The sequence below is a fragment of the Parambassis ranga genome, chromosome 17 (genome assembly GCF_900634625.1).
Source record: "Parambassis ranga chromosome 17, fParRan2.1, whole genome shotgun sequence".
Classification (NCBI taxonomy): domain Eukaryota; kingdom Metazoa; phylum Chordata; class Actinopteri; family Ambassidae; genus Parambassis; species Parambassis ranga.
The window spans coordinates 11,069,641-11,093,694 of record NC_041037.1 but is presented as its reverse complement, the minus strand read 5'-3'; the positions used below and the strand labels follow the sequence as shown (position 1 = coordinate 11,093,694).

The 24,054-nt window shown below is 40.4% G+C and overlaps 2 protein-coding genes across 3 annotated transcripts; one reads left to right on the top strand and one right to left on the bottom strand.

Annotated features, from left to right (window-relative positions):
* Positions 1-6,705: 6,705 nt before the first annotated feature.
* Positions 6,706-8,665, top strand: LOC114450196 (C-C motif chemokine 20-like). 2 transcript variants are annotated; one of them, XM_028428188.1, is made up of 5 exons: positions 6,706-6,820; positions 6,908-7,028; positions 7,435-7,512; positions 7,637-7,795; positions 7,858-8,665. In XM_028428188.1, the coding sequence occupies exons 1-4, from the start codon at positions 6,739-6,741 to the stop codon at positions 7,782-7,784; spliced, it is 429 nt and encodes a 142-aa protein (XP_028283989.1). In that variant the 5' UTR covers positions 6,706-6,738; the 3' UTR covers positions 7,785-7,795; positions 7,858-8,665. The 2 variants fall into 2 exon arrangements, with proteins under 2 accessions (XP_028283989.1, XP_028283988.1); XM_028428187.1 differs by having other exon boundaries at positions 7,637-8,665.
* An 11,736-nt stretch (positions 8,666-20,401) lies between these two features.
* Positions 20,402-23,550, bottom strand: LOC114449677 (uncharacterized). The gene is made up of 6 exons (XM_028427497.1): positions 23,292-23,550; positions 23,076-23,190; positions 22,700-22,949; positions 21,471-21,537; positions 21,250-21,367; positions 20,402-20,876 (listed from the first exon to the last, which is right to left on the bottom strand). Exons 1-6 carry the CDS (start codon positions 23,350-23,352, stop codon positions 20,633-20,635), a joined length of 855 nt encoding a protein of 284 aa, XP_028283298.1. The 5' UTR covers positions 23,353-23,550; the 3' UTR covers positions 20,402-20,632.
* Between the last annotated feature and the right edge of the window lie 504 nt (positions 23,551-24,054).

Below are 24,054 nucleotides of genomic sequence, written 5' to 3'. Positions count from 1 at the left end.
CATAAGTGGCATTTAGCAGTGTTATCCTAAAGGACACCCGCAGCCATGAGGTCATAAACGTCACAGCATCACGCTTTTATTGTTTTTTAAATCACACAACCTGTCACATGGATTTCAAAACATGCATGTGTCACCGTTTCCTTGACAGAAAACAGAACTGCCTGGATTTTAGTGGAAGCTCTTTGTCCTGTGGAGCGCCAACACTGAAGTGTGTGACTACAGCGCCACCTGTTGATGGTTGCTGGATGTTGGAAGAGAAGCCCAGTGGATGATCAGGAATGTTTTTTTTTTTATCATGTTGGATATTTAAAGGCTGAGGACACGGAGCTTCAATCATTCCCCTGCCATCTGTCCTCTACAGTTTGTATTTTTTTAAATCCCACATGCATATAATCAAGAACAGGGAGCTGATTCACTTTTTCATAAAAAAGGCAGTCATCAGCAAAAAGGCGTGGGGCATAGGCCTCCTGTAGAATAAATAGTGGACAAACAAAGAGCTGGCTCATGGCCCCTTCCTCCTACACTCTCCCTCTCTCAAAGATGGATGGAGGCACAGCTTTAAGAAGTAAATACTTTCATTTACAGTGATCCAGTGTGGTTTCTCCCAGTTTGCTGTCCATTTTAACAACAGAAGGTGTAAAAGAGCCGTGCACCATGATGTTCAACATACACAAAGCTGACCTCTGATAACCTCTGTTGAAAAACTACCAACAAACAGCACTCAATAGTAAGTGTTTGGCTGGTTTTGTACAGAGTGTGTGTGCGCCTGCAGTTGCAAGCATGTGTTTGTGTTGGTTCCAATCTCCGTCGGTCTCCATCTTGCTTTTGTGTCTTCACAGTTGCTACGCCGAAACCATCTCAATCCCCTGTAAGGCAGGCATAATGGACCCAGGAAGAGCATCTGGCACTTTGGGATGGCGAAAACGATCTCCCCTCTTCGACCTGCCACTCTTCCCCATCCACCATAATACCGTTTTTCACGTTTCATTCTCCCCCAGCGTCACGATAGACTGCGCAATCACAAAGACCCAATTAGCCGAGAGGGGAACACGATTTCGCTCAGAGACCAACGGCCAATCGCATCCGGCATCGTAGGGCGAGGGCCTATGGGGCAGCGGCGCAGGTGGGTGGGACATGGCTGTGGGGCGGAGGTGACACAGTGACACATGGATGGAGAACACGCCGTTGTTTCTGGTCATTTGTGTCAACGAAGTTTTGATTGATGACCGTCGGGATGTTTTTCCCACTCTCCCCTGAGATTCCCAGCTCTCTGAAGGGGGTTTCTACAATGATCCCCCTACCTCGGTCCCCTGCTTTAAGTTTGGCCCTTCGCCCTACGCCACACATCGACACAGACTTTTTTGTTCCATTTGGGGCCCCAGATGGCTTCTGCCCACACATCTGTATTGTAAAGCACTAAATATAGGCCCTGTGTGGGTTTGTTAGTACACACATGCACATGTGAACCTGCATTCACACACATGCAGAATCACCAAGTGTCTGATAATGGCGAAGAGAACAGAAAGGACAGGAAGAAGTAAAGCGAAGTACATACGAAGTAGCCAAACATGAATGTGTGTGTGCGCGTGAGAGTGTAAAGAGAAAAGCCCGAGGGACGGTAGGTGTGTAGGCGGCTGAGAGAGATGAACAAAAGAAGCAGAGAGGAGAGATGAGGAGCAGCGCGCTGCCAGTGAGGATTTGATTGGGTGGGTGGGTGGTGGTGGAGCAGTGTGGGGTGTTGGGTGTTGAAAAAGGATCTTCCCTCAAAGCCTCGCTAAGATATTCCTGGAGGGAGCTAGGGTTTCATTTGGCTTGCAGTCCTACACAGAGTGCTTACATCTCACTGGGAGCTAAAACCATTTAATATTCATACAAGTCGACTGATGCACTCTGAGTTATATGACAGATAATAGTCAGATTTTCTAAATCTGTACGGTGTGAGTGTGTGGATGAACTCCTTCGGTCAACAAAGCGTCATTAGCATGTCAGAGGCGTTTCGTTAGTACCCAGCTCTCTCCATAACAGCTGCTAGTCTGGCAAATTACTCAGTTCGTGCGTGTATGTGTGTGGATGTGCATCCATGTTTATGCACCCCTGTGTTCAACATAAACAAGGGAAGAAGCAAACAGAAGGTTTTATCAAAAACACCCAAAGTGATTTGGTGTGTGTGTGTGTGTGTGTGTGTATACTGTGTTCCCTTTGATGACTGAAGAAATCACCATCACCATCTTGCTTTGGAGCGTGTGTGTGTGTGTGCACATGCAGTGTGTTTGTGTGAAGTGTTTGCATGTGATTGCATAAACATGGTGTCAGAGTGATGAGATGTTCTTTCCATCCATCTGTTCTGCTGGCATTTACATCTTAAAAAGGGCTACAATAGAATAGGGTAGATAGAGAGAGAGAGAGAGAGAGAGAGAGAGCGGTGGGGATGAACAGCGCAGCGAAGAGATTCAGCAATGGTGGTTTTTGTCTGTCAGTCACCAGAGTAATAACACACTCTCAGGTGGCCTGCAGAGCTCTGAGGTTCCACTCTGAGGTGATCTTTTGAGGGTTTCTAAGTATCTGCAAGACGACATGTAAGAGTGAATCTACCGCGTGTCTTCCTGTGGATGTGGTTAACACTTTTTTTTTGGAGTGTGTGTGTGTGTTCTTTTGTGGTTGTATGAGTGTAAAGGAGACAGGGAGAGAACTCATTGTTCTGTTCCTCCTTATCTGCTGTCTCGACGGAGAGCCCATGCTGTTTCCCCCCTCAGCGATGTGACCCGGCTGTGATACCACACACACCCTCATCTCTGCAGATAACAGACCACCCTAAAAATACTCTTCTTTCTACCACTCTACTCTCCTCTCCCTCTGTTCTGCTCACCTCTTCTGGCTCACGGTATCCTCGGGAGTCTCCTCGGCCAGGAGTTAACTCTGCCAGACTGAAATATCTCTGGGCGCTTCCTAATGTCACAGAGGTCTGTTAGATTTTCCCCCTCATTCCCTGTTATTCACTGCCATAGATGTTATAGTGTTGTTTTGAACAAGAGAAGTGTAACACAGACTGTTACATCACAAGTTTTCTTATAATTCTCCACAATAATTCTTTATCCCCCCTGCAGCTACTTCACTCACCCACAGTCTGGACACACAGGGCAGATGGCATGTAGGAGTAAACGGTGAGGACAGATTCTGTCGGGCTCACATAATTATACATCAAGGAATTTACCATAGCTCCTCAATAAAATACTGAAGCATTCATTGTTTTTGTGCCTCATGGGTTCGACTGTCTGCTAATTATGATAAACAAGGCATGTTGTTTTGTTAGGATCATGCCACAGAGCAGTGATTTGAGAGATTTTTCATCTCACTGCCAAATCTCTCCTGTGATGAAGTGCTTTTACGGATACTGACGATGCCCTCTTTCTGTATGTTGGAGGAAGTTTCTTGCTAATTTAAAATGCTTTTATTCCAAGCTACTTTGCCACATTTGACATTTAGGGTTAGAGACTTGGTGTTTTGTTCTTTTGTGTGTGCCTATGTGTGTGCATGTGTGTGTGTGTGTGCGCATCCTTGCCTTTTCTTTCAGCCCAAACCCACGCAGGTGACCAGAGGGGGCCTCATGTGTGGGTGGACAACTCAATGGTGACCTCCCCCCCACCCATCCTCCTCTCTCTCACCCATCCCTACCCTCCCCTACTCTCTTTTCTCGTCCTGTCCACGAGTATGAGTTCAAAAAGAAGTAAAGGGGCCCAGGAGAAGGAAAAGCCTGCCTCACACCCACCTTTAAGCAAACAGAAAGTGTGGCAGATGGTGAGGAGTAAAGAAGCATGATCATGTGTTGATTAATAAATGAATCAAAAAGAGTCACATCAGTTAAAGCTGTGCTGATCAAAAAGCAGCTTCAAGGGCTGAGAAATGAAGTGTATGTGGAAGTGTCAAAAACTGCACTTTTCCCCCACAGCCTCTGGAAGCTTTCTCTAAAAGCAAATCCCCACAGACCCCCATGTTAAAATAAGTGTCTACACTTACGCTACACTGTTTTACAACTTCACATCAGAACCACACATTTACAGCCTGGTACAAAAAAACAAGGTTTTGGTCTATGTCGATAATGTTAACATTTATTTTAACAATATTAAGACTATGATTTTGGCATTATTATGGTTGTGACTGATAACAACGAGCTGCCTGCTTCCATGACTGGCCCACCTCAGCTCCACCTCTTTGTCTATATTGGGCATTGGGGTGGACGATGATGCTGCCAACATGGCGACAGTCAGCTCTTCAGAAAGCTATGGGTAACGTCATGGACACCTCAACCATCATTTTGCACAGTCTATGGCACTAATCTGTTTTATATATTAGAGGTCAAGTGTGTATGTAAAAAGACCAGAACTTGACAACATGAAGGAGAAGTTTGTTGATGAGATGAAAAAAGTTCCTTATAGGTTGTCATACAAGGAAGAAGAAAGGATGCAAGTTGTTGTGCCCCTGAGCTGTTAGTGGAGGTATTTACGGCACAGCAAAACATGTTGCTGAGGACAGCTAAACTGAGGCGCACCTCTGATTGTGCAACGTTGGCATGCCCTTTGACACCTCACATTACATCAGCTTCATTTGATGTTTGTAAAATAGCAGTGGGGATCAGAAGTGGAATAAAGAGCCGATATACATAGCAGCTCTCGGTGTAAAACAGGCTAATATTCACAGGTAGTTGGTAAACATTTGTGTTGACTAATTGACCAATAATCAATATTTTCTAAATAAATGGTTACATTTTTCATTGAAGAAAAAACTTAAGGGATATTATAATAATATAAATATATAAAAAGTATAATTTCCAATCAAATTTGCATGGAGCTCCAGTGAATCAACCAGTCCTTGTGAGGAATAACAGATTCATTATTTAGCTGTAACCTCACAGGAAGGTGTGTGTTTGTGTGTGTTTCACTGAGGAAGGTAGGAAGATAAGAAGCCATGTTTTACAAAGGATTAGCAGGGATTAGGCTGTCAAATCCGACAATTGTCCAGAAACCTTTACCTTTATCAGTGCACACAATAGGCCCCACATACACATATTCACACACATCGTATGAAAGAGATAATCTTATACATGTTTCTTGACATGATTTGTCCCTAAAAATTCTTAGTGTTATTAGTCTTATATAAAATAACAGACGGTGTGGCACAACCTGTGATTTCTATGAGAAACACATGTGCTGATGTTAGTCTCAGAAAGGGCATCCACTCCTTCAGTATAGTGCTTAATATCCATCAGTGGCAAACACTGCCCTCCTATGGGTGAAAGCAGAATGAATAGCTGCTGGACACCATCAGACGTGGCATGAGTTAAGTGAGCTGTGCTAAATTAAGATGTGTGGGCCTGGCTGTCAAGTGGGAGGAAGAGAGAAGGTTTCATGCAGGGCAAAAGTTAGGCAAGTCAAAAGTCAGACGAGTCAGAGCTAATTTAGATTTACTAAAACCAGACAAGGTGATGTCTGGTGCTGAACAGCAACACAACAACACGACAGAGGGGTAAACATTTTTTTTTCTCTCTCTAATTAACATCAACAGATCCATTTCAAATGTAAGCCCAATGATGCTAATCATGTACACATCCATTAATCACACAGTTTACAGTTTATGTGGTGAGACTCATTCAGCTGGGAGTTTCTGCCTCCAGCTGTCTCCACACTGTGACTGCAGGCATCTGCACTTCCGAAGAGTCCTTGAGCCAAGATGCTGAAACCCTATCAGCTGTAGTGTTGGCTTCACACTCTTTAATTGAAAAGGGCAAACTGTTTTCAGCTTCATCATTCTGGCATGGCATGGCATTGCATGGCATGGCACGCACTGAAACAGGGAAGGACTTCTACAAAAGAAGCCTTTGCAGTTACACTTAAGCATGTTACCTGGCAACGCAGCTAGAAGCATAGTGTATGTAAATGGGAACGCTCACAGTGGCTATTCATAAATTCATTCATGAATGTTGGAGAAGCTTTTGCAGCAAGGTTTTTTTTTATTTTATTTATTTATTTATTCCAAAGGGTCATTTACAGTTTGTACGTGTATTTTTGATGTGTACAGTGCACTAGAGAGGATTTACAATGTAAAGATGTTAGGCCTATCTAGGTCAGCTGAGTTACATTTGGAGTTGTCAGCTTTCTGCAGACTAAATAGGTCACGCTAACAAGGCGGAGGGAAGGGGGTGGTTGACAAGACGCTCATACTCCATCAGTTCTCACCACAAAACAACACAAGATTGCTGATTGTGTAAAACAGTCTGACAATACTGCCCTAAGCTACGATGTCAGCTTACTATCACAATTGTTCTGGTCAACACTAAAGCAGGTTATAGACCACATGTACAACAAATTGTATGCATGTGTTATTGTGAATTCTTTTACACTGAAACCTAAAACACATGCTTTGTGAATATAGACAGAGATAAATTAGGAATGACAAAATAATATATAAATACAGATGAAAGCTCAGAAAAAAATCAGTGCTCCAGTTCCCCAGCAGTGCTCTCTAAGAACCACAAGCCCACATACACAGATTCTGGTGTTGCATAATGTCACAGCAGAAGATTCATTTATTATCAAAGTGCAAACTCTGCAGCTTCAGGTGCCATGAGGCTTCCTGTCCTCAATTTATGAGCCACAAGGTTCAAAAAATCTTTGGTGGAATAAGTATATATATATACGGGCACAGGTTCACACATTCAGTCTGCAGGTGCTCTGCATTGTCAACATGACTCCAAGAGGCATGATCACCGTGGCGACCATTCTCCTCTTCATCATACTGGGCATACTATGCCAGGTGCCCGCTGCATGTAAGTTCATTCCTTCACATTTAACTGATCAATACAGTGGATTTGACATTAGAACTGATCAGTTGGTGTGTCTGTGTGTGTGTTTAGTGAGTTCACATGTGAGCAGATCCTGTTGTACAATGTACTATAGGAAGCCATTGCCGTTCCACCGTATAAAGGGCTACAGAGAACAAACCATGGAGGGACACTGCAACATTGAGGCCATCATGTAATACACTCACCTACACACTATCCAGCTCTGCTTAAATTCTCAGTGTAATATTCGATTATTTCATTGTTTCATTATGTCATAACATGGCATAATAAGCTTGTTTCACACAGGTTGGTGAACCACGGGTTAAAATATGACACAGATTGTTGTGTGGAAGCAACACTAATCTGAATATCTAAATATTTAAGACATTTGATCTAATTTTGACATTTTGCTCTTGAATTAAACGTCTACAACAGAACAAAATCCAAGATTGTATTTAATAAGATACATGATGTTAGTAATACTAAAAATATTTCCTCTGTTTTAGTTTCAAAACTCTTACACATTGACACCATTAAAAGTAATACAATTTATTACTGTACTGTATGGTGCTGTTTATGTGTCTGTCTCACTCTTACAGCTTCTACACCATAAAGAATAAAGAGGTGTGTGTGACTCGGAATGACAAGTGGGTGAGAAAAGCTCTGGAGCTACTCAGGTATGAGACTGACTTTGAAATTTTCACTAGGTTCATTTTAGACATGGACGTCAAGAACAAGACTAGAATTATTATTATTATTATTATTATTATTATTATTATTATTATTATTATTATTATTCAGCTCAAAACTGAAGAAGATGTCCAAGGCCAGGTCCACTACAGTGAAAATTCCACTGAGGAAAACTGAGAAGCCTTCACTTCAGGATGGGAGCAGATCTTTCTTCGGGACCACAGAGGCCTTCCTAAACTCTACTGAAAGTTACTACTAGCATGAGCAGAATTACAAATAAGGGGGATATAGTTCAGTCAGGAGGAAGATTCATTATCAAGATCATTCGCATTTTGCTTTTTACAGCTGCAGCCTCACAAATACTCCATTATGCAGATTTAGGGGGTGACCTGAGAACAGCAGGATTGATGTATGTGGATCATTTGCTCAGCCTCTTAAAAATGTTGACATCTGCTTTTAAATCGTGTTTTCTGCTTGTGTTTTTTCCTGCACCCACTCAATCCATGTAATGTTCTGAAATATGGCAATTGCAATTCTCATTTCATTCTACTCCACCACTGTTATTTGCATTTACCAATCAGAGACATTTTAAAGTAACGTATGAAAATCTGACCCTGGAATAAAAACATCCATGTATCATGGATCAATAGTGTATTTTCCAAGCAGTGGATGAGTATACTGATGATCCAGATGGTGTATATTTAAGTGCATCAGTAAAGGATGCTGTCAGCACAGCTGCTGGAAGGTGTCTGAAAAGTTTTCGATGAGCTGTTCTGACCTCTGAGCTCATACAAATGCATGACATGACTGACAGGGAGGCAGCTTCTTGTGCTATTTCAGATCAACACCCCCCAAGGAGCTGTTGCACCAGTCAGACAAGGTGACTGTGCAGTCATCTCAAACGCCCACTAGATGGCAGAATGAATCTGTAAAAGACAGCTGCATTATGAGCTATTTACAGTAGATACAGTTACAAAAAAAGGTGTGGACACTTCATCAGTTGTTTTTTTTTGTAGAAATGGTTTAAAATATTAAATTTCAATTATCAACAATAATAGGTCAACTCAACAGTTACAGCTCTTTTTCGAATGAAAACATCATACAAACACCCACAGTTTGCACTAAAAGAGGGGTCTGACACCCTTATCTGACATAACACACAGGGAGGCAGTGATTTAGACAAACACAGACATCTCAGAGAGTAATGTCAATGAGTTAATATATTTATTATTTCATGTTTTTTAAAAAAAAGTATAAATAAATTAGATGCTATGGTTACTCTGGTATGGTTACTTTAAAATGGATAGCTAGGCACTGGACTTTAGGGCTCCCACTGTTTATCAAAGTATTATAGAATAATGTTCCAATGCAAAAAATACAGAATAAATAGATTGTATAAACAGTATATAAAAAGATAAAGTCTGCAACTGCACATGTGTTATCCCTAAAGTAACGAACGTTTGGCTGGGTAAAGTAAGTAAAATAAAAAGCATCTCCATCATTTTCTTATGTTATTTGCCTTATGTTAACTGAACAAACAGCAAATAAATACAGCAAGATAAATATTAAATACTTAGAACATTAAAAGGCACTTTAAATTATTCAAGATTAAAGAGTTGTCATGATGAGGAGCAGCTTTTATGGACTGGAGGTTGTAGTGGCAGCAACATTCCTCTTTGCTTTACGGGCCTGCCTGTAAAACAAGAGATTGAAGTTTTTTGTTTGTTTTGAAAAGTTTCTGCTAACATTATTTAACATGATAGATCATATCTGAAGACATCAGCTAGCCTAAATATTCAGTACTACAAAGGATGGTAGCCTAAACTCACTCAAGCTCCTTGATCTTCTCAAACACCCAGTCCTGTCTCCAGTGGCTGCAAACGTCTCCCTCTGTCGTCTCAAATCTGGAAGGACACAAGAAAATGACTCATCTTTCATCCACCTGTATCCATCTATAAAAACTGTATGTGTGTCCTTATCAAAACAGTGTGATCATGCTTACATGACAGCGCGGACACATGGTGGGTTCTTCCGCTGGATCCTGTAGCCAATGATGGGAGCAGTGATGTTTGTGACGCTGACCTGGGTGCAGCAAGTGTTCACCTTCATTTCTGTTGTGCAAGAAACAAAACAGAGGTTTGTTCAAATAAATCCAAATTTAAACAGCTATAGCATGTTAGAACTATAATAAAGTGAGTGAAACTTACCAGAGGCCATTGTCATCATCATCAAAACCCCAGACAAGAGGGCCAGGCATGCCAGACTTCTGCTGCACTGCTGCATGGTTACTGAAGGAGATGTTCCAGAGGTGCTGAACGCTGTGCCTGGAGGGGTGGAGACGACTGATCTCCTTCAACCAGACCTCCACATTTTATTCTGTTCAAAAAGAGGAACCAGATCAAACCGACCGGATGAATTGTGACTTTGGGTGGGGGGAACAGACGCAGTCGGACGACTCTGCAGACACTCATTTCCCTTTAATGTGATTTCATCATGGCTTGACCAGAGTTTGAGGACACTGACCTTAAATTACAGAAGAATAATTTTCATGACATTTTCTTATTTAACACAACCATTAAAACATAACTCATAACAGGAAACTTTTAAATAGAGCAGCAACAGCTAATTTCATGTATTTCATAACAATTATTGAAACAAATAATCACATAGCTGATTGGAAGTCAGACAATTAGTCAATTAGAAGTTATAGCAATTTTAAAGGCACACAAAGAACTTTACACTACTTCATTTTTGCCCTTTTGTGCACCCAAACAAACACTTATTCACATAACAATGGTGTAACCACTGGGAGTAAATTAGGGTCAAGTCTTGCCCAAGGGTGCATCAGTGCAGCCAGGGCTGGTGATCAAACCAGCAATCTCATGATTAGTGGACAACCACTAATATATTATAATATTAATATATATTTATGGCCTTGAACACATTAAAGAAAATCAAAAAGGTGATTGATGGGCATGATATATCACATATATATGGTCATATTGAACATGCATAGTTCCTAGCTAACAGTCAAATATCAAATTCCACAGAACAGGAGAAAGTGCTGATTTTAGCAAGAATGGATAGATCATGTGCTGGTCACTCTACCCAATGTGTCATCTTTCTCCTTATCCCTTTCTTGTGCTTACAGTCATGGTCATTACAAGTGCAAAAAAAGGGGAAGGAAGGAGAGCCTAAGGTTTCCTCCACAAACCACAGATTTCCAAGCACTCCCCACCCAAATTTGGTCATTTGTCTTTGGTCAGTGTGACACTGCAATTGCAAGTCTCAACTTGTTCAAATAGACCTTTATGATTTAGCCAGACTATAAAAGTTTAAACAGTACAAACTGATATACACGTTTTAAAATTTGAAGAAAAAAAAATTGCCAGATCAAAGCAGGGTCAGAGGTCTGTGCCTCATTTGGATCTCTACTCATGATTACTACCTCAAACAGGTGAAAATCACACTAGTTCTGCTCTCAACTGTCACTCAACTGGAGTCCTCTGAAGCCTCCCACTCCTACCTTCAGTGAATGCAGCATGCCCCCCTGAAACAAAGCTGAATTTACAGAAATTCATTATGGTTAACTTAACACACACAGACTGTGACCTGATGTCATATCTTTCAGAAGAGGAATTCTAATTAACTGATTTTTCCAGAAAGCAGAACTTGTAATATGATGATATTCAAAACTTGGAAAAACATGCCTGCTCTTATGGAAGTGCTATCACTATTTTTTCTTCTTTTTTTCTGAAGTTGACGAGGTTTGAATGAGCATTAAAAGGCATGATTACTAAAGGTACATGTAAAGAATCCTGATAAAACACAGTTCATCTTAGAAGGTGCAGGAAAACAGACATTGCACTTTATACAGTGATCTTGTGATATTTTCCTTTTTAAACAACTGCAGAAAAATATAAAAATATAAGAATATTTTGTGCTGTACAGTGTTATAATCACATAAACAGCTCACTGAGTCGACGGTTTCTCCTCTTCACTTGTTTATTTTTTACTCATTTTAAGTATTATTTGTCACCCACAGACTAGATTTACACAGCCAGCATCCACTGACAGCAGCTTCAGCTGGTAGAGAGGTACAGACCACATGGCTTTACTGGATGTGATGTTTCTGAATGTTGAGTGAAAATTCCTTTTCAATGAAAAGCAGAAATGATTCCATAAAATGAGGAAGGAAGCATGAACAGCGTGATCGCCTTCGCTAAAATGAAGATGAAATTGCAAAACCAATGCTGATTTGTGAATGGAAAAAGAGTTCCCCTTTATCCTGCATCTCATTCACAAGGTTTCATATTACACCAAGGCAGTTCAGTGTATTTGACAAGCCAAATTCAACAATTCAGACATTCATTTCATTTCATTATCTTAATCTTGCTGCTGGATGATTGGACAATATACTACAATACTATCTAGACCTTAACTCTGGGTGCCAGAACATATCAGTTATTATTCCTGCAGTAATAACAGACTGTCACTGAAGACAGGATCAGTTAAACCTAATGGACCCTTCTAAAAATGTGCTCTTACATTGTCATTTTAAAAGCAATAGAGTGACAGCAGCATCGGTCCCTAATGACTTTAACTTCTACAGAAGCATTACAGCGGAGGATGAATATATTTTATCTCACTTAAGACTTGTAATCTGATTAACTGAGGGATATTTCTCCTTTAGCTGTACATCATGAGATGGAATGTTGGAAGTGATCATTTTAGGCGGCATTGTGGACGGCTCCACGCTGCACTATCAGCATGAGCACAGCTCCCTTCTGGTTCTGAGGCATCAAATCATCACTGAGGTGTGTTAGCCTGGGTCTATAGTGCCAGAACAGCAGATATAAGATGGCGACTTGGCATAAATGATGTGTAGACTAGCAGCTTAGTGAGGAGGACAAGGACCGCCCTGTTTAAGGGGTTGTGGGAGGAAGTACTAGCCGTGGGCATCTCTGTGGGTGCTACAAGCTCAACTACCATAAATATTATAAACAAATACTGACTGTGGTGTTGGAGGTCTTAAAAAGTGCTTCCAGTGCAAACGCATCCGATCTGTTTCAGCGATACAAAAGACAACGCAATGGCAAGTCTCTGCTTTAGCTCGCTTCTGCTTGTAACTATCATGGCGTCCACGGCCTCAGCTCAAGGTAAGAGCAACAAATATATTTTTATACAAGAGCATTTTTCCTTTTCCTTTTTTTTTTATTGATTTCATTTTGGCAATGGTGCAAATATTTCTATCCAAAGCTGGGATTGCAAGTTGCTGTCATAAAACTACAAGTACTCAAATCCACCGAGACCTGCTGAAGAATTACTACATACAAAACTCACCAACGTGCCCCATACATGCAGTGGTGTAAGTCCATAAAACTATTCTGTCTTTGTGTTTTATCAAACCTTTTCGAGATTTCCTGTAGCGCGTCACTGACTGGGTATTTTCTGCGTTATGATCATCAATAGATTCACCACATTGAGAGGCAAGAGAATCTGCTCTGACCCCAGAAGAATGTGGGCTCAGACCAGCATGGCCTATGTGGACAGAAAGAACTGGCATTTATCTTCACACACACCTGTTACACATCACACATTTCAGTCCAGTCCCCTGGGAGAACAGCGACAGAACCAGCCACAGCAACATCAATCTTCCTCACAGCACCAACAACAGCAAAACAACCGACGACAAAAAGAACTTTACACATTCTGCACTATTCAAAGTGACAAGCCTATTTCTCTTCAACTGTTTCCCAGACTTTGAATGCATTTATATTTATATGCCTTTTTATAAGTATGTGATACATGTATTGAGAAAAAGTTACATAGTTGGTGATGTTGTTATGTTTTAGAACAGGTGTCTATAGGTGGGAAACCTACAGTCCTTATCTCCATATCTAACCATATGTACTAATTTATTTATGTTTCTGGGCAGTGCCACTCTCAGCAGGAGCTCTTAAGTCAGACAATCAGATCACACAACAGTTCACACTTTAAAGAAATTAGACATGCAACATCGAGGCTTGAAATCACAAACAAACACAAACACATGATTATCAGTGAGGCGGCCAGTGACATTACAGAGGTGACGGGGAATCAGTGATGATTTCTGGTGATGCTGTCGACTCTTCCATGCTGCACTATCAGCACATGCAGTCTTACTGAGCTTGGTGCTGGCTCGAGGTTCCTGAAGCATCAAACAGTCACTGAAGCGTGTTAAATATGGGCCAAAGTGCAAGAGCAGCAGATATAAGATGGCATCCTTGTACAAAAGGCTTTACAGATACACAGATACACAGCTTTCAGAACCACATGCACTTTTTAAAGCTTTGCTGCAGCCCTTCGACTTAACCCTCAACCCCTGCAGCATGAAATGTTGGTCAGCATCTCTCAGACCTACACAGGTTTTAACCATGAAAACACAAACTCCTTTTCATGTGTGAATATTAAATAGTAAAATTAATATTAGTCTTATTTCTGAGTTAAACAATGCAAATTCAAATGTATTTTTTTCCTGTAAATGTTAGCATCACTTAGCAAACTTTTACAGCAGCATAGAAAAAATACTGCCAATATCTGTGCACTGTAAAGGCCTTACAGTCTGGTTGTACTATAAATGTGGCTTCAGTAACAAATGCATTCACTCCTGCCTGCTTTTCTAACTTCGTCTAACAAATGTCTCTGCTGGCAAAGCTCGTCTTACCTTGCAGCTTGAAAGAGTGAGTGACCACAAACACTGTGGGTTTCAGCAGTACGGAGCATCATCAGGTAAATATGAGTGTACATTTGTTTATAAATTGCCAACAGGGGTGGGGGTACTTGATGTACTTTGCCTCTTTGCATACAGTGTGGTTGCAGAAATGAGTACTGCAGCATCAGTAGCATAGAGAAACAGTCACCTCAAAAACCTAAGCTTCCGTGCTAGAAAGTAAGACAGGCAGTTAGGAATTCACCATGACTTATGCAGCTACATTAAAGGTTTTCTCTTTCTTTCTCATGAGCCTTATTTTAGCGCAATATTTTCATATATCATACTAAAATTCAAAGATAATTATACAATACAATTGTGTAGTGGAAGGAAGTTAAAAAGAAGTTAAAGAGAAGTTAAAAAGAAAACACTGAAGTATAGTTGCATTTTCATTGACTATAAAGATTTAGATGTTCACAGCATTTTCCATAAAGTAATTTAAATTGCCTTAAATCATACATGCAAAGACCACTTCCTGGAGTGGAAAAAGTATTGACACCCTCAGACCACCAGCAGGGAGTGTGAGTGGAGGGGCCACGATGCGCTGTGTGCTGTGGGAGGAAGTTACTATACGCTTGTTTCCAGACGTGAGCGTTCTCTGTGGGTGCATGCTCAGCCTGTAAGAGGCATATATGAATGTCAACCGTCTGAGTGGTCTTAAAAGGGGGTTGAAGTGCAGACTACACATCATACCTGTTGTAGCTACAGACAAGATGACAAGTCTCTGCTTCGTCTCACTTCTGCTTATAACTATCATGGCATCTGCTGTCTCAGCTCAAGGTAAGAATGGTATCAGTGCATGTGTATTTAGTTTGTTTATGATGTATCCTCAGCTTATTGTGATGACTGTGGTGTTACAATCTTGTGTCTTTATCCAAAGGTGGGATTGCAAGTTGCTGTCATAAAACTACAAGTACTCAAATCCACCGAGACCTGCTGAAGAATTACTACAAACAAAACTCACCAACGTGCCCCATACATGCAGTGGTGTAAGTCCATAGAACTATTGTCTGTGTTTTATCAAATCTTTTCGAGATTTCCTGTAGCACGTCACTGACTGTGTATTTTCTGCGTTATGATTATCAATAGATTCATCACATTGAGAGGCAAGAGAATCTGCACTGACCCAAGAAGAATGTGGGCTCAGACCAGCATGGCCTATCTGGACGGAAAGAACTGGCATTTATCTTCACACACACAAGGACAGCACCGTTCAACCTAAAAAAGCCAGGACTGTCCTTCATACTATAACTGTTTGAGTTCTACAGACTGTGAATGTATTCTTATTTCCTACAGTATAAGAAGCTACAAAGACATATTTGTTTTTTATACACACATTATAATTAAAAAGAACTTAATTATCTAATCTTTTGTATCACTGTAAATATGTAAATAACACACATTTTTAAATAAAATGATTCTTTCAATGTTATGTTTGCTTCATTTTTGTTTTGTTGAGTATCTGGACTCCTAATCTCATTTCTGTTGTGATTCATCTCCAGAAAAAGACTACAAAACAAATACCATGCTAATGTGTTAAGAAGTACATAAGCAGTATGTAGATAGCACTTTTTTTACCAAAGCCTACAGTAATACTCTTTAAAGGGCCTATATGATTTAACATAGATATTCTAAATGTTAATGAGAGAAGAATAAAGTGTGTTTTGACACTATAACTGCACTGGACTTTCCAGATGACCTGATTGAGTAATCTGCAGATTAGATGCGAGGGCACCACTCACATCCACAGAAGCTGCATGGGAACATTTTTTGACATCTTTGATGCTGCAAATGTCATGTGCACATCTTATACAGAAAATGTTCTCTGTGCAACTGTTACAGGCCTCAGTCCCCTGTTCGTCTACAGAAAACAGTGGCATACCTGAACATCTTATTTGGTCAAAGAAGGCTAACAAAAGGACTTTAGACCACATTTTAACATTAAACTGCAGACTATATGCTCATATATATTCATTAGATATTCATATTACTGTTTCTATCAGGTCAACAAAATGCAGCACATCATCCTGAATGTGTTAGATTTTATAGAGACATGTATATATCTGTATGCTTTAATGCACTGCAGTGAATAAAAACAGCCTATGTACTGCTTGTTTCGATTGAACATTATTATTATTATTATTATTACTATTATTATTATTATTGTTGTTGTTGTTGTTGTTGTTGTTATTATTAATAATAATAATAATAATAATATCTGCAGCAGATTATTTTATTCTATAAAATGATGTTAAATTTGTCGTTTTGGGGATTTTTTGTGTCTATGATTGAGAGATGAAACATTAAGAAATATACTAATAGACACAGTGTCAGTCAGAGCTGTTCTCTCACCCTACCACAGCGTCTCTCGTGATTCATAATTTAAACCACTGATTAAAATGTCATCCCTATCACAAATCGTTCTTTAATCAAAAGTCTATTCATTTCAATGGACGTGAGTGAGTCAGTTTGATTATTTTCACCCATTCCAGTGGCCGCCATGTTCCACCTCCACTCACTGTGACTATGTGTGACATGGTGGGTTTCACGCTGACCAGCAGGTGGAAGTTTAGGGGGTTCGGTTTCCATCATTTGGTGGTGCCACCACAATAATGTGTGATTTAAAAAAAACTTGTCAAAAGAAAACGTTGACTGTGTGTGGGATGAAAGAGAAAGTACAGCCTTGCACCAGCGTGCTACAGCTGGGGGAGGTTAAAGGGGCTGAGACTGGAGAGAGTTTGAGGTTGATTCGCCATTTGCTCGAAGCCTCCAACCACAGTGTAATGGGTTTTTCCCACTTCTTGCCTGCTGTTGCTCTTTGTATGACTATGCTATGTAAATGTTGTGAATATAATCTAAAATCTTAAGACTTTTGTATTCTGTTATTTTTGTGCACAACATCATAAAGCATAGGACTCTGACAAAGCTCTGTAACCCCATGGTAATCTATATGTTATTGCTGGTTTCCCTCAGTTCCCTCTTGAGCTGTGTTTCATCATCATATTTGCTTATATCATCGTCAACAGGTTCAGTCACTACAGTTCAGGCAGTTTGATTTTAAAGTTAGGTTAAAAACAAATTTTCAGTATAAAACACACAAAACAGTCTAGCAAAACTAACAACAACATACACACCTCTCACCCCCACTTGGGCCAAGCTATTCACCTCCAGGTGACCTTTCTGTACCTTTCTTCTCTTTCCACAAGGAGGAAAAAGAGTTTTCACCACAGACTCCTCACCGTGAGAAGAAAACAGAGAAAATTGTGTTTCATGTTCTTCTGCACTGCTCCACAGACTGTACTTGGCCCTGCAGTAGACGGCCTCACAAGGACCAAAACCACCTTATTTAAGGACGGCATGGAGACATAAAAGTGCTGATTTTGGATAAGGGCTAATCTCCAGACGTATACCTAAATGACATTGTGACAGCCCAAGATATCTGCCCATTAAATGGTCAGTATCAGTGTGTTGCTAGTGACATGCCTACTTACACAATGTGTGTGGCACTTCCATTCCAAACTAATGAATGACAAGAAGGGTAGGTACAGGAGGTTGGAGTGGATGACATATGTGGGGTGTTCATGACTGAAAAGGAAAATGTTTTGCGTCTTGTACTGGTGACACTTTTTGACACAATTGAAAGTAAAAATAAACCTCAGAGCATGATACTGAGACTGACTTGACTAAATGCCCTCATAATGAATCAAAGTGCAAATCTGACTTGAAAATTTTTTTGCCTAACAGCATACATTTGATGTGTAGTATGTACACATCAGGCAAAATGTTTTAAATGTTCCACCAGCAAATGAATCGAAGCATCAAGCAATAAGACCAAAACAACGAGCTGAATGATGCTGAAATGCTCTAAGCCAATGAGAGTGCTGTTGGGGAATTATCTATGGATTCATATCTACCTGTGACAGCTTTTACTTTCAACACAGTGATCTTTAACACAGTTGTATGAACGTGTTTGTGACATGTTCCTATAAGAGAAGGTGTTCTTTCACCCCAAAATGTATGTGGCTTCTATCATTTCTGCCATGTAAAAAATGTTTGTCGCATGTATGTTCTAAGAAGAGAGGAAACAAGACCACTAATACTCTTCTGCTGAATTGGACCACCCGGTGCATACACTGTCAGAGATACACACCACCTGCTCAACTGAGCATTCAGGATGTGGTGGTTACTGTGGTATGGCAGACCCACAGTTTCAAATGAAACCATACACAGCCTTGAGTGACAAAAGATAAAAGTGTGATAATATCATACAAATGGTACTTTTCTGCAGGTTCCCATGAGGACAGAACATGTAGAGATTCGTGTATTAAATATTAAATATAAGATTTGATGCAATTTTGCATCATGCAGCACATCACAGAAGTTGCAACAGAAGCAAAAAATGACATGTATGAGCTTTTTTTGTGTTCTGTTGCTTTTGACTTTGGACAGTTTCAAAAGTGTTGTGTTGTGTTTCTGTGGTATCGGTGTGTGCGTCACAGTAAATAGGCTGAAAAGATGTCTGGTAATATGCAGAGAAAACAAAGATATATTCAAACTGATAACCCTAAAAAAAAAACTACCTACTATTTCTCAGTACACCAAATGATGACAATCTCCATGAATATGTTTAAGGTATGAGGGAGCAGAAGGAGTGTATGTAACTTACTGCTAGCACAATCAAGATGGCCTCACTCCAACTGTGTCACACACAAACACCAGTCAGTGTCACTAGCCTTCAAAGGAAGAGCCAGACCACCAAGATCCAAGAAACTGAGTCTTATGACAGTTTATGGTTACCATGACAACAGTGACCCAACCCACATTAGTTACTTAAATATAACCAAGTTCTGTAGTTCATGTATAATACGACACAAACCTTGATGAAAAGAACAAACTGCATATGTATATTCTTTAATTTGATGTATACACATCTTTATAACCACAGGATATAGTTAACATAAAGCATCTTGCAGACTATTAGGGCTGGTATAGGTTTCCAAACACTGTCTCAGAAAAATGCTCAATTCTGTAAGCTCTGATCATTTTAAAATAGATTTTGGACACTTTCAGACAACAGTCTCACACTAAAGTCAAAACATAAAGGCAGATTTAATCGATTTATCTCACACCCTACAGACTTTATGGTGTATTGACTCTCTTAGATGGAGCTCATGCTTAAGGTGAAGCAGATGCATCTTCAGAACGACGGCTTGGAGGTTGAGCAGAAACACTTTTCAGCACAAACTTTAACTGTCTGGATCACTCATACACACTCTCTGTGTGCTTGAGTCGATGTCAGAGAAGTGTAAGTGTAGGTGAAAGCAGCTACACACAGCACGTGTGATGTGTGCGTTTATAAATAAACCAAAGCAGCTCTGAAGCAGAAAAGCAGTAATATGACACACATTATTAATTACATCACTATTAAAGTCCTGAGGCAGTGGTGTTCTATTTTGATTTGGGATTTGCTATTTGACTGAATTTACTCCTGTTTTCTGTGATCAGATATTGACTGGAGACAAATTAGAAGGTGAAGGTGGAACACAAAGACATCTAAAAAGTTCTCCAACCAGTTTGTTTCTGTGGCGGTTGTTGTGGATAATGTACTACTGCAAGATGAAACTCAAAAGATGGCTTTGTAAAAAAGGTGTGACCACAGTGGAGAGGCTAAACACATTGTGGAACCAGAAGGAAACTGAGGATAGGGGCTGTTCCTGCCCAGAGTTGGGGTCAGTTTTTATGTTAGTTCCTCTTTCTTCTTCATCCTCTCTGTCCTGTCTACTTTTCTTCTCCTCCATCACCCGGCCAGCTATCAGCAGGATGGTTCTCCTTTACGAGCCCGGTCCTGCTCAAGGTTTGTTCCTGTTAAAAGGCTCTGGGTTTCTGTACAATGCCTTGAGACAACTCTGATTGCAACAGTTTGTGACTTGCCAAAATACTATAAAGGTCACACATGGCCTGCATGCATGCATCGATGTGCTTTGTATTTATCTGGTTTGTTGTCACTGTTTAGGTGTATGTCTGTGCTGGTTTCCTTCCTGTGTTTTTGTCACACTATGTGTAAACAGACCACAGCTACTAAGAACCACAGATACATGTCAGAACCTTTTCTAAGAGATTATGTCTCATGATCACAAACATTTTATTAGCCACACACTGCAGATACAAAGCTCATCAAACTGAATACATTGATCATATATAGCATATATTTGTATTATATTTGTTTTAGGTTTATTTACTTGATGCAAAATAGCAGGACAAGTGCGGTAAATAAAAAGCTGCATTTGCTACAGGTGATAACTTTGATTGAACTCTGTGTTTTCTTTTCTCCCCTTTTCATTCTTGTCTCCACTCTTCTAACTTGCTGAGCATGATTTGGTGGCCTTCTTTTCACTCGCCTGTTGTGTTTGCTCTGTAGTCTCATTCCATTTCTGCGTTATCGTTGGGGAATGTCCTGTTGTGGTTTTAGGCAATGTGGATGCTGTTGGGGTAATAGCTGTTGATGCCACTCTCCTCTCCTCGTCTACCTTCGAAATAGCTTTTTTTGTCCAGTCGGTGTTGGGGTTGGAGCAAATGGTCTTTCCGGACACTGTCAGGAACCTGAAATTGACAACGCCAATAACATCTTAACAACAGGGTCTGAGTACATTTTACTATGATAAACAGATTTCTGCATAGTAACCCTAACTTAACTTTCTAATTATGCACATATCCAAGAGCTTGAAGCAGGTCAGTGGGACTTGTTAAAGTTCCCTGTAGGCGTTTCACTGCTCCTTCAATCAGCTTCATCATCCAGTGAAGGTGCTTGGAGGAGCAGTGAAATGCCTTCAAGTCCAACTGAGCTGCTTCAAGTTCTCAGATAAAAAAGGCACCTGGATCTTCTCTGTTCTTAATTTAGATCCAATTTATGCATGAGCACATGTAATCTTTATTTACTGTATGTTAAACTGAGTGAAATTAGACTCTCACTTACTGAACAGCAAAGATGCGACAGACACCTTCGGACTGAATGGTGTAACTGATGATTTTGTTTAGTTGGACCCTGGTGGTGGACCACTGAACGCAACAGGTGCTTGCTGTGGGTCCATGAGCTAAACAAAAAGAGTTTAAAAATGATTTAGCACCATTAACAATACTCTAACAAACATGCAGACTACTCATTGAACTCAAAACACATTCTTGTGGTATACTCACTTGCATGGGCTGAGCTCACCCATGTGGTGAAGCAGAGGACAGTGACTAAAACCAGGCTGAGATGCATCTTCAATATTACACCTCAGGTTTGTTCTTCCGAATCGAGCGCAGAAACTTTCAGCGGTAACCTTTACACACAGTAAACCTCACTGCTTGTTCAAGTTGACATCAGAGCTTGAATCAAAGAGTCTTTGTCAAGCGGCAGGCACGCTGTGCCTTTACCAATTACCGTAGTAATGTACTGACTCTTTCTGAGGTTTTGATCTTATAGAATACTACTGCTTCCGCCTTCTCTCACTTCACCACCTATCATGTCATCATGGAGGACCGTCACTGCAGTCGCACAGTGGAAAGCTGCAGTTATTAGATATTTTCCATTTTTCTAGATTGTTATCACTGTTTAGCTGTATTTCTGTGCTGGTTTCTTTAAGATTAAGAATACCTTTATAAGTCCCACAATGGGGAAATTGTGTTTTTTTTTCTTTTGTGTTTATTCCTAAGTACATGTCTCTTAGACCTCATCCCTACTAAGCTCCTCAAGGAAGTCTTTCCTCTGTCTAGCGCTTCCTTGTTAGAACAGATCAGCTTGTCTTGTGCTGTTATCATTCCTTTACTTAAAAAACCTTCACTTGATCCAGACCTCTTAGGAAACTATAGACCGATATCCAACCTCCCATTTATTTTTACTTGAAAGGTGGGTTGTAAGTCAGTTAACTCATCAGCTACATAAGAACAGTCTGTTTGAAGTGTTCCAGTCTGGTTTCAGAGCCCACCGCAGCACAGAAACAGCACTGGTTAAAGTTACTAATGACCTCCATATGGCATCAGACCACAGACTTGTCTCCGTACTTGTTCTACTGGATCTCAGGGCTGCCTTTGACCCTGTAGATCACAGCATCTTACTACACAAGGACTGGAGGTCATTGTTTTTGGCCCCAAACATCCCAAACATCTCAGAACTAGATTATCTGATAACATTCTCTCTTGGATTTCTGTAAAGGACTTAGTGACAAATGTGATATCAATTTGACCATTAAACATGTCACAGACACAAAATTTTATGAAAATCGTTTATTGGCAACTGACAGCAAGAAAGCACCAAATATGTTCATTTTACATACAAACTTATATTAGCATATTTATGTTAACTCGATGCAAAGCAGCAGGACAGTTAAATAAAGTGATCTTTGCTGGCTGTGGTAACTGATTTATCATGTGATTCCTCAGGCATCTTTTTTCTGAACCTTCTTCCCTCTCCTTCTCTGTTTCCTCAGCCGTCTCCTTCCTTTCCTGATTTTCTGCCGTGGCTCATTTTTTGGCAATGTGCACGCTACTGGAGTCATATCACTTGTTGAGCCTTCTTCACTCTGTCCCTTCTCCAGCAGTGTTCTAGTCTTCCTGTCCACCTTCTCAATGACTCTTTTTGCCCACTTGCTGTCAGGGTCAGAGCAAATTGTCTTTCCTCGGTTTGTGTGGAACCTGTAATAGATAATGAATTGTTAATTTCATTTTACTACATGTTGATACTACTGTATAAGAGTTGATGTTGTTGAATCTTTTCATGCATGTGTACATGGTAATATTTGCTGTAAGAGGACCACTTACCTAACTGCTGAGATAGGACAGACACCTTCAGACTGGATGGTGTAGTTCATGACTAGGTGAAGTGGGATTTTGGTGGTGGACCACTGGATGCAGCAGTTTGCAAGTCGCCCAGGTGCTAAAAAGGTTACACACGGAGAACAAAGTTAGTGCCATAATTTACACTGACAAACATTTAGATCATAGTCTTAATCAAACCCCGTTTTGTGATATACTTACTTGCTTGGACTGAGCTCATCCAGGTGGTGAAACAAAGAGTGGCGAAAACCAGAAGCTGCATCTTTATCGTTTGTCCCTCAAAGGTCGAGCAAAGACACTTTTATCTTACACAGGGAGTGAACAGTCTCGCTTGAGTCGCTCTCAGAGTACCGACACAAAGCAGTCTTTTTTCACAGATGTGTGTCTTGATGGCTCTCTCTGTCTGTGTGAGTGCTCAAGTTTTGATCTTTTATAAAACACAAGCTCTTCCGCCTCTCCCCCACCTCACCTGCTACACTGTCACCAGTCACTGTGGCCTCACAGTGGGGAAAGGAAACAATGAGATCACCAACCATAGATGACAAATAGCCTATTCACCACAGACCTACACACAATGCAACAAGCACATCTTTAGCACCACTCACTGAAGTATAAACACCTTATAGATACTCATCACTTTCCTCTCTGCTCACTCTGAAAGCCACAAGTTGCCTCTACTTTAACTTCTTCTGGTGCTTTGAGAAGTCTGCTAGCTGACTGAAGTGCTAAATCTCATCAAATGTTTAATTAGGTTTGGGGAAATTACACATACTAAATCGGTTTGGATGAATGACAGACAATTAATGCATTCTTATCAGAAACTCTCTGTGTCAGCTTAACCCAAATCTTTAAAACACACACACACATCAATGACAGAGACATTTCAGCAAGGCCGTGCTTAATGCACACCTATGAAACACCCACACAGGCGCTTGAAGTATTTTTAGCTCTTTCTCTTAAATGA